The sequence below is a fragment of the Meles meles genome, chromosome 3 (assembly GCF_922984935.1).
Source record: "Meles meles chromosome 3, mMelMel3.1 paternal haplotype, whole genome shotgun sequence".
Classification (NCBI taxonomy): Eukaryota; Metazoa; Chordata; class Mammalia; order Carnivora; family Mustelidae; genus Meles; species Meles meles.
In genome coordinates this window covers 155,800,709-155,817,580 of record NC_060068.1, presented here as the reverse complement: position 1 = coordinate 155,817,580, position 16,872 = coordinate 155,800,709, and the positions used below count along the sequence as shown (strand labels likewise).

At 40.1% G+C, this 16,872-nt stretch overlaps 1 protein-coding gene across 2 annotated transcripts in view; it reads right to left on the bottom strand.

Moving 5' to 3' along the window:
• Positions 1–2,645: 2,645 nt before the first annotated feature.
• Positions 2,646–16,872, bottom strand: part of LOC123939131 (UDP-glucuronosyltransferase 3A1-like) — a 79,436-nt gene continuing 65,209 nt past the window's right edge. For both annotated transcript variants that reach the window (XM_046001076.1, XM_046001075.1), the window contains 4 exons: positions 14,544–15,075; positions 8,261–8,492; positions 6,551–6,770; positions 2,646–5,375 (listed from right to left, as the gene is read on the bottom strand). In XM_046001076.1, coding sequence (XP_045857032.1) covers positions 5,099–5,375; positions 6,551–6,770; positions 8,261–8,492; positions 14,544–15,047 — 1,233 coding nt within the window. In that variant the 5' untranslated portion in view covers positions 15,048–15,075 and the 3' untranslated portion in view covers positions 2,646–5,098. The remainder of the gene's footprint in view (positions 5,376–6,550; positions 6,771–8,260; positions 8,493–14,543; positions 15,076–16,872) is intronic.

Here is a 16,872-nt window from a genome sequence, read left to right as displayed (position 1 = left end):
TCCTCCTACCCCCATCAAGGGTCTGGGTTCTGAGGAAACTGGTTTTTCAGGCTTTTGTTCTCTGGAGGTTTTTTTGTTTGTTTGTTTGTTTTTTCTCCCCTTGGTGGCTTTTGGCAGTTCTTTGGAGGTTTAGCGGAAAGCAAACTGAACCCAGACCTCCATCTCAGCGAGAAGCCTCAGTCTGTTCCCCTTTGGGTGCTCCAGAGCACATAAATTCCCCCTCTGCCACTGGCAGAGCATGTCCCCAGTCATGGTCTCTGAGGTCACAGGAACTCCAACCTGCACCCAAAACCATGATAAATACTAGCCGCAGCTGCCTGGGCAGGTCCAGACTGTCAGAGAGGTCCCAACCAGAGAGAGCACACTGAGATTTTCACGCTGGCCCAGGCTGGGAGTGTTCAGAATCTCCTGGTCCCAGATAGTGCTGGCTAGCACCTGCATGGAACTCTCTCAGACCAGGATCTGAGTCGTGCAGCACACATCCAGAGCACAAAAGGCTGTGGTTCAAGAAAGCGCAGGCTGGCGTCCAGACCAGACTCCCTCACAGGCACCACGATCCAGCCACTCTCAGGCTTGCCAGCAACTCAGGGACCAAGACCTGACTTCTTCGCTAGCTCTCTGGTTCCCGGCCAGCAGTGGCTGTCCTGGGTCTGTGGGCTTAAGTCCCTGTCCCTAACTGCCCAATTCCACCAATTTCCCCTTAAGATCTTTTGCTCTTTTTGAGTGCTTTCAACAAGACTCCAAGTTAATGCTGGTCCCCAATCACAGGGCACTCTCGTATTGGGGTATTACTTTCCAATGGGTCGCTTCTGGTGGCTCTCTCTCCCTTTTATCTTCCGATATCAGTCTGATGTTCCCACTCTGCTTTACCTGTCCACTGGTGTCTTCTGCCCCTGTAGAGATCCAGAAGTATATAATTCTAATCTCAGACTGATTTCATGGGTGATCAGAATTCTTTGGTGGGTAATCAGCTCACTTTAGGGGACAGGTTGAAACAGTGCCTCCTACTTCTCCATCATCTTGTCTCCTTCTGTTTTGCCATTTTAACCCATGGAAATACTAGAAAAGTTTGGCAAGAGGAAATTACACAATTTTGTAGCTTTAAGTAGTTAGTAGAGGACACTGAGAACAGTAAAGACTGAAATCCATCATGGTTTAAGCGACATTCCAACATATGTGGTCCTTACAGCCAACTTCCCCAGGAAACGGTCCCTGGTTGCATTTTAATTCAATTGGGTACTAGTTTCAGCTGTCTCCCAGTGGAGGTCCCACAGCCAGAAGTGGCTGGACCAGGGATATGGAGGGATCACATTAGATCAATCAGGAGGAAACCTCACACAGAAGTCTTAAGATTGGCAGCCATCCTGAGGACTTAGGTGGATGTCCTGTGCCCAAGACAGATAACTTTATATAAGAACAGAAATAAAGAGAGGGCATCAAGTTTCTGGGTCTTATTACCATTCCAGCCAGGGTACTAACTTCCAGCCAAAAGGCAGACATTCTCCTCCCCACAGAGTAGCCATGGGCTAGAAGATTGCAGCCTGAGAAGTTGACATGAACATGTTCCAATAAGACCATATTCTTTGAAAAACCCCTGAAATGAGACTAAAGGAAGAGGAGAGAAAGTACTCACCAACTTTGCACTGAAGCTCAGAGTCCAAATGTAAAGATTCACAGCCCCACATTGGGTGCCAAATGATGAAGTTTGGGGTTTTTTTTTTTAAGATTTTATTTATTTATTTGACAAAGAGATCATAAGTAGGCAGAGAGGCAGGCAGAGAGAGTGAGATGGAAGCAGGCTCCCTGCAGAGCAGAGAGTCGGACGGACCCGGGACTCGATCCAGGACCCCGAGATCATGACCTGAGCTGAAGGCAGCGGCTTTAACCACTGAGCCACGCAGGTGCCCCCAAATGATGAAGTTTCAGAATATAAGTGAGTTTTGGTGGGGTGAGGTCCAAAGCTGATGACCAAGAAAGAATTCTTGAGACATATTTGGTGCAAAATGGTGGTTTATTTAAACACGGGGACAAGACCCATGGGCAGAAAGAGCTGCTACCTCAGGGTTGTGAGGGGTGGCAGGTTATGTACCATGGGGGTGGGGGAAGGAAAAAGGAGGTTTCAATAGAACTTTCACATGCTAAAAAGGACCTATAAGATACCAGAGGCCTTGGGGTCTTGCCATTGTCAAGGTCATTTTTCCCTCTAGCAAGGTATTAACATTAAGATTGTTGGGAGATTCCCAAAGAATATCATAATATGTCCCACCCAGGAATGGGGATGGGGAAAGGTTGGAGGGTGTCAGCTTTTGCTTTGTCCTCAGCCAGCCTTCTGTTCCCTCATCAATATCATCAGTATTTTTAATGTAGCCATTCTAGTAGAAATGCTATAATACTGAGGTTTTATTTTGCATTTCTCTAATGACTAATGTGTCGAGTAATTTTTCATGTGATTATTGGCTCTTTGCATACCTTCTTTTGAGAAGTGTCTGCTCAAAACTTTTTGTCCATTCTTGTACTGGTTGTAAGATTTGTTTAGATACTCTAAATGTAAGTTCTTTGAGAAATGTGCTGCAATATTTTTGCCCAGTTGGTGGCTTATATTTCTGTCTGAAGAGTAGTTTTTCATTTTGATAAAATCCAATTTATCAAATATTTTTCTTTTTTATTTGAGCTTGTGTGATCTGAATAATAAATCTGTGCAACCATAAGACTAGGATGACTTTCCTTTAGAATATTCATAGCTTCAGTGTTCACATATAGGTCCATGATACACTATGAGTTAATTCTTGTGCATGGTATGCAGTGACAGTCAATATCCTTTGGTGTATGTCATCAAGTAAAAATCAAAGGTCACTCAGATATAAATTGTTCCAGTATAATTTGCTGAAGGGATTTTTCTTTTCCCATTGACTTGTCTTTGCACCTTCATCATGAATCAACTAAATGAATGAATCAACATGTCTGTGTGGATCTGCTTCAAAGTTTTCATGATACACTTGGAGAAGTAGCCAGAAATAAATCCAGAGGGCATGTATTCCATGCAAGGAGAGCCAACAAAGGATCTGAATCAGGGAAGGATGAGATCAGATGTTCATACCATCAAGGCCATGCTGACAGTCTGCCCCATGGAAAAGATTTCAATGAAAGGAGATTGGAGACATCAGCCTGGCTCACTGGCTGCCCTTGATCAGATTCCCTGAATGGAAGTGGAACTTAGGGAGGAGCAGGCACAGAGCTGGCTTCCCTGAGTTATAAGTGTTCAGGCAGGATGACATGGTGAGAGTGGTAACAAGACTCATCAGCTGGAAGCCTCATTCCTTGGTCCCTTCATTGGTTATGAGGGGGAAAGTCTTGGCTATTTATTCTAATGACAACACAGAAAAAGCTTCAGGTCTGCCTTTCAGGAACTATTACCAGAGACCAATTTTAGAGATTTCATAAGAATTACAGAAATAAGACCTTGAATTACACCCACACATACACACATGTGTCCTCATGGGACATGTTTTTGGCTGTAGGTGACATTGTACAGCAAGAGAACTCACAGAACCCAGTAGACACCTGGCACCAGCTCTGCATTCTACCCAGAAAATCCTATCTTGACATGAGCAAGGGTGGGCCTCTTCCCACTTCTACATGGAGTATTTTGTAGTAGTTGCTTCATCTTCCATTTGAATTACTTCAACATGTGGTCACAACTTCGAATTGGGCAATCAAAACTGGTGTCTGGGGCTATCCCATATATCTGTTGTTTTCTTCATTGTGTTTCATATACAAGATACTGTACATTTGAAATGTTTAAGGATATATTGAATTCCACATGAAAATACAAAAGCAATATGATGGCACAATCATAGGAAGGTAAAATGTATTAAACAAGGAACTACCAGAGAGGGAGACTGGTGTCTAGTAAAGGAGATATAAAAGTCAAAAAAGAGGGGGGAGCTACAGATAATCACATGGAGCCCCCACAACAGCCCTTTTCAGAGAATCAAACACCAAACATAAAATCCTGGTGGTTAGGCACACATTTTGGGGAGTATGTTGTGAGGAATTGAATGCAATTCCTACACATAGAGGTATATTCTATGCCATATTTGGGGGGCAGACAGATGTCTCCTAAATCAATAAAGTCCTGGGAACTCTCATTATATAGGACCTGGGATTCCAGAGGTTCATAGGAAGGTCCAGGATCTTCAAGTAATATAGGAAGGTCCAGGATCTTCAAGTAATATATCTTAAGAGGGGCAATCATGAGAGGGAACTGTGAGAAGTGAAAACCACAGCATTACCTGTGGCCCAAAGGCAGGCTCCATGTCTGACCAGCAAAGGAGGTACTCTTCACAGGTGGGGACTTAGAACAGAGACTACAGGTGGAGTCATGGGAGGGTCATCCCTGCCTACCTGCAGAGTGGGGAATCAGGCTTCCTGAGCTTGGAAGTAAGGTGAAAAGGAGATACAAGAGGAAAACCCAGCATGGAAGTACTGGCCATTATCTTATGTCATATCATGAAATATGAGGGTGGAGAAAGGGCAGAGAGACTGAGAGATGTCAGACACCAAGGATGAAGTAAGCATGACCCTATGTCTAGAGACAGAGTGGGGTTGATAGTGGGGCTGTCTACTGAAGGTTTGGTTCTTAGTGAGGAGACCACTGAAGAGAGGCAAGTCAAGAAGCCAAGATCAAACTCATAGACACAGAAAACAGAACAGGAGTTGCCAGGGTGTGGGGATGGTGGTTTGGGGCAGGGATATGAGGAATTACTGTTTGATCAGCATGGAGTTTGATTTTGGGAAGATGAAAACTGTTTTGTAATGGGTGGTGGTGATGTTTCCATGAAAATGTCAATATGTTCGATGCCACTGACTATACAATTAATGGCTAAATAATAAGCTTATAAAATATATATTCTACCACAATTTGCAAAAATAATCCCGATTACTTCATAAGAATTTCCAAACAGAGGCAGAAACAGCGAGGAGATATTTCTGCACTACCCTCAGGTACCAATATGGACAATACACTAGGGGTGTTTGTGCTAGGGAAAGCCTTCTACAACCTGTAGCTCCCCAAATATCCATTAAGGCTGCACCTCCATTAGGCCTTCTTCAGCTTCCTGGCCCCACACAGCCACCTGGCCACCATTCCCAGCAGCTTCCCACAGAGCCAGAGGGTGCCCAGGGTGGCCACCAGCAGAAACAAGAAGACATCCAGCAGGTACTGCTCATGCCATGGCTGCTGCAGGCCATGGGGCTTGAGGTGGGTGGCACCCCCTGTCTGGAGGATGTGGTCGATCCAGCCCACCAGCCTCTGGGCAGGGGTCAGGGGGTGGGAGCGCCTGATGATGCTGGCAGCCACAGCTGCTGACTTGTACCTGTTAGCAGAGACAGAGGTGGGGTGTTACTCATGTGGTCTCAAAACTCTTAGAGACCTTGTATCACACACACACACACAAACACACGCACACACACACACACACACACGCATACACTTTCATCCATATGCACAAAAGACTCCGTTTTAAGGAAAAGTGATTGGCCTGGTCTTGTCACAGTCTGTCTGGGTCCCCTTGAAAAGTTCTAACTGGTCTATCCATGCAAAGATCCATGCTTAGGGCTAAAAGTGTTAAATTATAAAATGGTGACTAAGTTGTAAGGACAAGTCTCTACCTAAGGACACTTATGGTACAATGAAGGAAAAGGTGTATAGGAATATATGTAATGTAACTAACATACACCCAAATCAAGATAAATTACCTTGAAACTCTAGTAAGATATTCAGTTCATCATGGTTACCACATCCTTATGCTGGATGGCAATTTACATAAGAGAATATGGGCCTTTTACTGACTCACTTAACAGAAATTCATCCTACCTTACTTTCTGGCAGACCCTGGGCTAGGCCCTAGGAACACAAGGAAAAACAAGAGACACTGGACCATCCAGGGGAGCGAGCTCTCTACTTTCTAGTGTGAGGGACACACAATAAATTAAAACAGAAGGGAATGGGCTGTTACTGATCCTGAAAAGTGTTAAGAAGAACAAAATGATTGAATGGGGTGGGAAAGAGGAGCACATTTAGGACTGCCACACAAAGGCTTCCTGCCTCTTTGAGGAGAGGATGTTGGAGATGAGTCTGACTGTCATGAAGGAGGTAGGTCTGTGAAGAGAAGGGAAGGGTATCCGAGGGAGCAACACTGACAAATGGTCTGAAGCAGAAAACAGTGTGGCATATTGGGGTACAAGAATGTGACCTTCTGCTTAGTACAATTCTACTATCAGTAGTCCCAAAATATAAGACCTCTTACAGACCTTATGTAAGTAGGTCAGAGTCCTCACAAGACTTCAGATAGAAATTTTACTCAATATCTAATCTGAACTCCCTAGTCTTGCTCTCAGAGGAAAAAGGTCATCTGTTAGCATCACACACATATTATTCCATGTCTTGGAAGTTTCAGCTTGTATTGGGAGAAAAAAGTGCTACACAGTGCCATTTGTGTTGGATGTCTTCATTCAGTCTAGATGACCACAAGCCCAGAGAACTCCATACCTCTTGTCTTCAATGACTTCCTTTATCTTCAGAGCCAATGTCTCTGCCTTAACCTGCTTTAACTGGATAGAGACACCAAACTTTTTGGCTTCTACTCGGATCAGGTTTTCAGCCTGTTCTCCAAGGACAGGAATCCCTACCATGGGTACGCCATGTTGGATGGCCTCCATTATGCTATTCAATCCACCATGGGTGACAAAGAGACGGATGCGTGGGTGAGCTGTTACAAATCAGGAACAGAGCAGAATATTTCAGGGTGAAAATTTTCAGAACATCTTTGAAAGGATCAAAGGCAGAAAAAAATACAAAGGGATCTTAAAGTATGTTGGAGAAAATGGATTTATTGAATTAGCTTAGGACACACTCAAGGGTGCATATTCCCCAAGATAAAATATTCTGGTCTTATCTCCATACAGAGATTCTTCTAAATCAATCCTTCTAAGACTCAGAACCCAGGGACAGCTGCTGAGAATAATACTAAGCACAACATTTCCTGCCATACATCCATCCATCCCTCCAACCATCCTTATCTTTCCACTCTGCCTCTCCCTTTGCTTCTCCTGTGTCTGTTATCTCACTATTACTTTCTCCCAGTGCTACTCTGTCTTTTCTAATTTACTATCTCTATCTCTCTCTCTGTCTCTATCTCTTGCTCTCCAGGTCTCAAGCTCTCCCTTTCACTGCCCATTCACTTCTCACTTATCTGAAGGCTAGCACGTTTACTGACATCACAGCTCATGTGGCATTCATCAAACTTACACTATATGTGGTTTCTCCTTAATTTCACAAGAAATCCTCTAAAGTAGGCAATGATGGACCATCCATCTTGATATTTCTAGTTGCTGTGTGCTCACCCCACTCTATTTTGAGAAAACTAAAACAAGTGCTAATAATGAAGAGTTTATCTCAAACACTGCCTCTCAATAGGGATGTGCATCAGAATCTATTTGTGTTTCTTTGAAAGTCAGAATCCTTTTCCCTATACCGTGCCTTGTGAATAAATGTGCAGAACCCTCTACATTAAGTTCCCAATATGTTTGTGAGTCATAATCTTGATGATGAATGTTTGATATAGTCAGTGGTGGTGGCACTGAGGAGCTCCAAAAAGTGGCACATGGACAAAGGGGTACAAGGAGCTCTCTGTTACCAGAGAATATGATGGGCAAAATAAGCAGCTAAGGCTGAGAGGTAACTCAGCTTGAAACTCAGATGTTTTGTCATACCCTTCTGACACTGTCACCAATACTTTGTGAAAGTATGAGTAAACCTTTTGGGGAAAAGGAGAATGAACCAATATCTGTGAGAGTGTTTCTATAGTGACATGGGGCTTAATGGATATTTTAGAGTTGAGGGAAAACATTGGCAACATATCCTTTGATATGTGATCTCAGAATCCGTAAACTGTCTTTGACTACGTTTGGGTAACCTTGTTGAATACCAAATAAGGTACTGTCAAAACAGCCTGATGACAATATCACTTCTGGGGGCGGATGTGAAGACTGCAATAGAAAGAAAGAAGAAAACATAGCAGTTTTAGCCATTTGGGAAGCAGAGCCTGATTTCCCAAGAACTCCGGCTGGCTGCTCCATTCCTGTCCTCTAAAGATTACCTTTAGTTACCAGATGCCCTTTCTCAGACTGGTGGGGTTGTGCAGTGGAAACTTAGAGATACATAAATGGAAAGAGAGAAGTAGACCTGAACAGTCCTTACCCAAGAGGTCATTCTGAGGAAGCCAGTCCATGATTTTCACATTTGCTGCCAATTTAAGGTCTTTGGGCCAATGAGAAGGATTACACTTCCATATCACCCCTTGAGACAGATGAGCAAAGGCATTGTTCATCTCCCTAAGAACTTCCTGAGACTGATAGATGCTCACAATAGAGCCCAGGGCCACAAGGACAAAACCAGAGTCTCCAAACTTGGCAATGAAATTCTCAAATTCCTGGAGAGTGGCAAAAAAAAGAAAGGAGGTGAACAAAGTTGTTCGTCAAAGCCAAGATGCTTTGAAATGAAATTCATTTATTTACTGAATATGCCTTCCTGCTAGTGTCTAGAGCTCACTAGGTTCTCCTAGCCCCGGACAGCTCAGTGCCTTCTGTACTCTGCTCATATCTCTCAAATAAATAGATAATAAATCTTTAAAAAAATTTGTTCTGTGTAGGCACTGTCAAGACAATAAAAAGAGGAGCCACAGAACAAGAGCAAATATTTGGAACACACCTATCTGTTCAAAAGTGCTATTCAAAATATGCGGACACTTTATACACACAAATACACATAGTATACAAAGAACTCTTAAAAGTAAAGAATAAGAAAACCAAAAGGACACCTGGGTGGCTCAGGGGATTAAGCCTCTGCCTTCAGCTCAGGTCATGATCTCAGGGTCTTAGGATCAAGCCTTACATTGGGAATCTCTGCTCAGCAGGGAGCCTGCCTTCTCCTCCCCCTCTGCCTGTCTCTCTGCCTACTTGTGATCTCTCTCTGTCAAATAAATAAATAAAATCTTAAAAAAAAAGAATTTTGTAGTTTTCCTCATATAAATCTTTACATATTTTGTGGATTTATTCCCAACATCACATTTTTGGTGGTGCTAATGTAAATGGTACAGTGTTTTTAATTTCACATTCCCTCATGCATTGCTAATATATAAAGAAAGTGTTGATTTTATACATTAAACTTCTTTCCTGTGACATTGCTATGATTGCTTTCTATTCCAGGAATTTTTATTTTTTATTTTTTGGCTTTTTCAGATTTTCAAAATGGACCATCATGTCATCTGCAAACAAAATAGTTTTATTGCTTTCTTCCTAATCTATATGCCTTTTATTCTGTGTTTTTTGTTTGTTTGTTTGTTTTGTCTCATTATTTTTGTTAGGACATCCAGTATGAGGCTAAAAGGTGACAGTGAGATGACATACTTGCCTTGTATCTGATAGGTTGTCCTTTCATTTTCTATATAACATCCTTTGAAATAGAGAAGTTTTTAATCCTGATGAAGGCCAATTTTTCTATTTTTTCCTTTGTTACTCATCTTCTCAATGTCATGTCTACAAATTCATTGTGAAATAAGTCCATGCAGATGTATCCCTTTCTTTTCTTCTAAATATTTTATGGCTTTTAACTCTTCAATTATGCCATCAATCTATTTTGAGTTATTTTTGGTATGTGGCATAAGGAGGGCTCAAAATACATTCTCTTTCATGTGAAAATCCAGCAGGCTCAGAACCATTTTCCAAAGGGACTATTCTTTCCTTCCTTGAATGGATTTGACACTCTTGTCAAAAATGAATTGGTCACAGATGTATGAGTCATCCAACGGTGTTCTTTTTCATATTCTTTTGGTTATTCAAGGTCTCTTACATTTCCATATGAATTTGAAAATTGGCTTTTTCATTTCTATAAAAAAGAAGAGGTCATTGAGCTGTTGATAAGGATTAGATCGAATCTGTACATCACTTTGAGTAGTAATGATCTCACAATCCATGGTCTGGAGATGTCTTTCTATTTATTTAGGTCTTTCTGAATTTGTTTCAGTAAATCTGTAGTGTTCAGTGTACATGTCTTTCAACCCTTCAGTTTAATTGTATCCTGTTGTACATAGTTTTCTCAATTTCCTTTACGGACTGTTCATAGTTGCTGTGTGGAAACACAAATCATATTTGCATATTGATATTTTCCCATGCAACTGTGCTGGGTTTGTTTATTAAAACTAGTACTTTCTTTTTGGTATATGAATTTTTTGGTATTTTCTACTTAGAGAAATATGTCCTGTGAAAATCAAACTATTTCTACATTGTCCATTCCAGTTTGGATGTCTTTTCTTTCATTTTCTTGCCTATTTGCTTTTTCTAGGGCATATTTGAACAGCAGTGATGTAAGTAGACATCTTATACTACTGATCTTAAGAAGTACAATTGCAGTCTATCATAACGAGTATGTTTTTTGCTGGGAGTGTTCCATATACTCTTTATCATGTTCAAGAATCATGTTTATATGACTAGTTTTGTGAGTGTTTTTATCATGAAAGAGTGTTAGTTTTGTCAGATAACTTTTCTGCTTCTCTTGACGTGATGTGTTTTTTTCTCCCATTCATTCTACTAATGTGCTGTAGTACGTTGGTTGAATTTATTATATTAAACCATTTATAAAATATCCTTTATCTCCTGTAAAAGTTATGACATAAGTCTATTTTGTGTAGTATTAATTAGTTTACAACCACCCATAAATGATTCTTTTTTTATTTTTTTTTTTATTTCTTTTCAGCGTAACAGTATTCATTGCTTTTGGACCACACCCAGTGCTCCATGCAATACGTGCCCTCCCTATTACCCACCACCTGGTTCCCCCAACATCCCATCCTCTGCCCCTTCAAAACCCTCAGGTTGTTTTTCAGAGTCCATAGTCTCTCATGGTTCATCTCCCCTTCCAATTTCCCTCAACTCCCTTCTCCTCTGCATCTCCCCATGTCCTCCATGTTATTTGTTATGCTCCACAAATAAGTGAAACCATATGATACTTGACTCTCTCTGCTTGACTCATTTCACTCAGCATAATCTCTTCCAGTCCCATCCATGTTGCTACAAAAGTTGAGTATTCATCCTTTCTGATGGAGGCATAATACTCCATTGTGTATATGGACCACATCTTCCTTATCCATTAGTCCATTGAAGGGCATCTTGGTTCTTTCCACAGTTTGGCAACCATGGCCATTGCTGCAATAAACATTGGGGTACAGTTGACTCTTCTTTTCACTACATCTGTATCTTTGGGGGAAATACCTAGTAGTGCAATTGCAGGGTCATAGGGAAGCTCTATTCTTAATTTCTTGAGGAATCTCCACACCGCTCTCCAAAGTGGCTGCACCAACTTGCATTCCCACCAACAGTGTAAGAGGGCTCCCCTTTCTCCACATCCTCTTCAACACACGTTGTTTCCGTCTTGCTAATTTTGGCCATTCTAACTGGTGTAAGGTGGTATCTCAATGTGGTTTTAATTTGAATCTCCCTGATGGCTAGTGATGATGAACATTTTTTCATGTGTCTGATAGCCATTTGTATGTCCTTGTTGGAGAAGTGTCAGTTCATATCTTCTGCCCATTTTTTGATATGATTATCTGTTTTGTGTGTGTTGAGTTTGAGGAGTTCTTTATAGATCCTGGATATCAACCTTTTGTCTGTACTGTCATTTGCAAATATCTTCTCCCATTCCGTGGGTTGCCTTTTTGTTTTGTTGACTGTTTCCTTTGCTGTGCAGAAGCTTCTGGTCTTGATGAAGTCCCAAAAGTTCATTTTCGCTTTTGTTTCCTTTGCCTTTGGAGACATATCTTGAAAGAAGTTGCTGTGGCTGATATCGAAGAGGTTACTGCCTATGTTCTCCTCTAGGATTCTGATGGATTCATGTCTCATGGTGAGGTCTTTTATCCATTTCGAGTTTATCTTTGTGTACAGTGTAAGAGAATGCTCGAGTTTCATTCTTCTACACATAGCTGCCCAGTTTCCCCAGCACCATTTATTGAAGAGACTGTCTTTTTTCCACTGTATATTTTTTCCTGTTTTGTCAAAGATTATTTGACCATAGAGTTGAGGGTCCATATCTGGGCTCTCTACTCTATTCCACTGGTCTACGTGTCTGTTTTTATGCCAGTACCATGCTGTCTTGGTGATAATAGCTTTGTAGTAAAGCTTGAAATCAGGTAACGTGATGCCACCAGTTTTGTTTTTGTTTTTCAACATTTCCTTAGCAATTTGGGGTCTCTTCTGATTCCATACAAGTTTTAGGATTATTTGCTCTAGCTCTTTGAAAAATACCAGTGGAATTTTGAACACCCATAAATGATTCTTAAGAAGTTTCTGATTTAATCCTCTAAAAATTTAGACCCCTAAGAATACAATTTTGTCATTCTTCAGAAACATAATTTCTTCTTCTGAATTGTTTGGTTGTCCCCAGCTCAAAGCTTTTACTCTATTATTCAATCTGGCTCTATTTGACTCCATCCTACACTACTTCATAAGACCTATCATCCCAGGAAACCACTTAAAATCAGCTTTGCTATCTTTTGATAATTATAAGATTAATGTAAATCTATTATTTAAAATTTAAAAGAGCAGAGAATGACATCAGAATAAGAGGCTCCATGTTCTCATTCTCTAAGAGAAATGAAAGAAAGAAGGAAAGAGGGAAAGAAGAAAAGAAAGAGGTAAAAAACAGACTGCACCCCAGGCAAATGTGTAACCAGTATCACCTAGGCCAGTAATTAAGTTATGAAAACACCCTCTCACCAGAATCCCTACCCCCAGCATGTGAATATCCACATGAATAAGTATAAAGTTCAATCCTCAACTTAAACCATACAAATTTTCAACTCAAAATTAATTAAAGATTTAAACATAAGACCTGAAACTACAAAGCTCTTTGAAGAAAATACAGGGAGAAAATTTCATGATATTGATCTTGCCAATGATTTCAATGATACTGTACAATGAACAAGAAAATGAAATATCAAACTCAAAACTAACAAACACTGAAACAAACAACAATAACAACAAAACCAACTGGGACTACATTAAACTAAAAAGCTGCTGAAAAGCTTCTGCATAGCAAAAGTAACCATCAACACAGTAACTGAGGGCCTACAGAACAGAAAATATCTGCAAACTATATTCCTGATAAGAGATTAATCTCCAAAATCTCCATAAGAAAGAACTACAGCTCAATAGGAAAGAAAGAAGAAACAAAGAGAAAGATAGTAAAAGAAAGAGTGAGAGTGAGAGAGAGAGAAAGAAAGAAAAGAAAGAATGATTTTACAATCCCATTAAAATTAGGCTAAGGGAGGGTGCCTGGGTGGCTCAGTGCATTAAGCCTCTGCCTTTGGCTCAAGGCATGATCTCAGGGTCCTGAGATTAAGTCCCACATTGGCCTCTTTGCTCAGCGGGGAGCCTGCTTCTCTCTCTCTCTGCCTGCCTCTCTGCTTACTTGTGATCTCTTTCCCTCTCTTTGTCAAATAAATAAGTGAAATATTTTTTTAAAAAAGGCTAAGGACTGGAATAGACATTTATCCAAAGACAACATGTAAATGGCAAACAGATATATGAAAAAATACTCAGCAACACTAGTCATTAGGGAAATGCAAATCAATTCCACAACGAGATGTTAATTCATATATATTAGTATGGTTATTATTAAAAAACAGAAGAAAACTGTTGAGGATATGGGGAAATAGCAACTCTTATCTACCACTGTTGGGAACGAAAAACAGTAAAGGCACTATTGAAAACAATATGGAAATCCCCCCCCCAAATTAAAAATAGAACCACCATATGATGAAGCAATCTGAGTTCTCTCTCTATACCTAAGGAAATGGATATATACATTTATATGTGCATATATAAAATATACAATTATATATATAATATATAGATAAAGGAATATTTTAAAAAGAAGGAAATTTTGCAATATGGGAAAACATGGATGAAACTTGAGGACATTATGCGAAGTGACCTAAGCCAGAAAGGCAGTTCTGCATGATTTAACTTATCTGAAGCATCTAAAATAGTCAGATTCATAGAATCAAAGGCGGAAGTTGGTTTCCAAGGTTAGAGGAGGAGGAGCAATGAGGTAAAAGGCGAACTATTATTCCGTGGAGGAAAAGTTACAAGTAAATGAGATGAATAAGATCTAGAGATCTGACGTACAACATGGCACCTAAGTCAATAATTGTACTATTGTACTATTAAATATTGTATTATTAAAATTTGATAAGAAGTTAAGTCTTATACTAAGTGCTTTTTACCACATAAAATAAAATTCAAAATAGAATACAGTAGACTAGAAAAGTAAAATTAAATTAAATTGAAAAATAAAAATGTATATCCTCCTTGCTTTGCCTGTCTAATCGTACTTCATTTCTTGTTCCCTCTGCCAGAGGAGCCACCGGTTCTGTCTGTTCTGAAAAGTTCTGCATGAAGTCCATATTGAGAGCTAAGGTTTTACTTACTTGTGATACTGGTTTAACAGGTCTTGCCATTAAGCCTCCAACATACACAGTGTTGGGAAGTAGAGGCCGAGGAAACTCAAGGGCAAAGTCAGAGTTAACAAACCACAGCTCTGCTTTTTTTAGAAGATGAGACAAAACAGGCCTAGAACCTTCTGGGAAATGTTCCTTGATGGTGTTGTCATATGTAGACTGAAGTTGCCATTGCTTCAGGGAGAAATCAAAGAGCATCAGAAAATTCTTCAGTCTGCCCCAGAAGTCCATGTGGTCAGTTAGCAAGGAACGGAATACTGGAATATAAGACACAGGGATCGGTAGCCCATAGTCCATACTGCCAAACTGGGTGGGAAGAATTGCCACAAAAGGCTTCCCCAGCTTCTCAGCAACCAGGAAAGAACAGAAGTCAAATGCTTCAATGAATACCAGGTCAAAGTTCTCATTTTTTAAGAAATCCATGATATCTCCTCTCCTTAACAAATCACTGCATCGAATCCCCAGTTGTTCCATTAACTTTACAATGTTCTCAAATGCTTCTCTGTTTAAAACAAAAGTAATAAGAAATACTCATTGAAGGTGTTAATTTCACAATACTTAGGAGAATCTTTGGCTCAAAGAAAATATCTCAGGTAAGTAAGACCATACCTGGGAGCTGCCCACCTATGTTACCAGTGCTCAACAAATACTCTGCTCTGGATGTTTCTGGTTCCTAAAATGTTCTCATTTCCTCCCCTACCCTTTCTCTGGCCAATCCATATGCATGCACTAGCAAAGCTAATTTAGATCTTTCTGCATTGAAAGCATTCTTTGACACTAGTAGATCTCAGAGTCTCATGTCTAGTTGGTACATTCTGTGAGTTCTGTTTAACTTTCATTTGTATACTGAACTTTTCTAAGTGACTGTCCTGCTTACTAACCAAACTGTGGAAATAACTTCATAACATCAACATTCACAATGGAGCTCTTTTATTTGAAATTAAGTATATCCTGAATTTGACAGATTGCCTCACACAAGGAACATCCTGATGATAATATTAGAATCCAACTTCTAAGCTGAATGTGAGATTTACATCTTCCTACCTGAAAATATTAATATTTAAAACAAACAAAAATAAAAGCCTATTTGAAGTTAACTACTACCTTTTCACTTCATGCTGGCTGGAGTATTCACAAAAGTTCATGCTAAAATTTTACCAATTTTGAAGACTCTTGCCTATGGCACTACTCCAGGATCTATTCTTTCAATGTTTTCCCATCAGTGCTTGCAAAGAAAATGATCCATTTCATACAGCACATGGCAACAGATGAGAATATTCCTGACCAGAGGTTACAGGTGCATGTGCTTTGGAGACCCATAGGCCTCCTACATGAATGAAGGACTGAGAGAATCAATGGCCCAGCAAACCTATAACCTGTACAATATTCCACCACGTCCGCTCAACGAAAGAAGACCCACAGGTGAGAGCTGATTAACAATATGAAGATGCCCACACATGCTATAGAATCAACTAAAAGTGACAACACATGATTAGATGAAATTATCCTCTATTATATTTTAAAAGATTTTCATAAAGAATGGTTGCTTAATTTTACTGACAAATTCAGAATATGAAGTACAATTTCCTCAAACATAGAACATGAATCATATTGAAATTAAGATAATAAATGAAAAAATACAGGAAAGCACTGTGCTCAGTGTTTTGCAACATATTTAACATGTGAGTGAAACCAGTCTTTGAGGGACGCCTGGGTGGCTCAGCTGGTTAAGCATCTGACTCCTAATCTCAGCTCAGATCTTGATTTCAAGGTTGTGAGTTCCAGCCTCCTATTGGTGTCGATGCTAGGTATGGAGCATACTTAAAAACAAAAACTAAACAAACAAACAAAAAAAAACAGTCTTTGGCATAATAAAGCTGAGGGGGAAGAGATGGGACATACAATTTGAAAATATATGAGTAACAACACAAGATAAAAAAAGTTTCAAATGAGTACTTTAGATCAGATCTCTTACAGATAAGAGAATTTGGTGTTCTAGTTTGACTATGGAATTGGGCTTTATGGAAAAAGCTAGATTTTAGGACCACCTAGTATCAAATAGAATTTCTTTTTTTTTAAGATTTTATATATTTATTTGAGAAAGAAAGAGCACAAGTGAGGGGAGAGGCAGAGATACAAGCAGACTTCCCACTGAGTGGGGAACTCAACAGGGGCACGTCAGTAGGCTCAGTCCCAAGACTCTGAGATCATGACCTAAGAACCAAAGTCAGATGCTTAACCAACTGAGCCATCCAGGTGCCCTGCAAATAGAATTTCTAAGGAAAGAAGGGGCATGGAC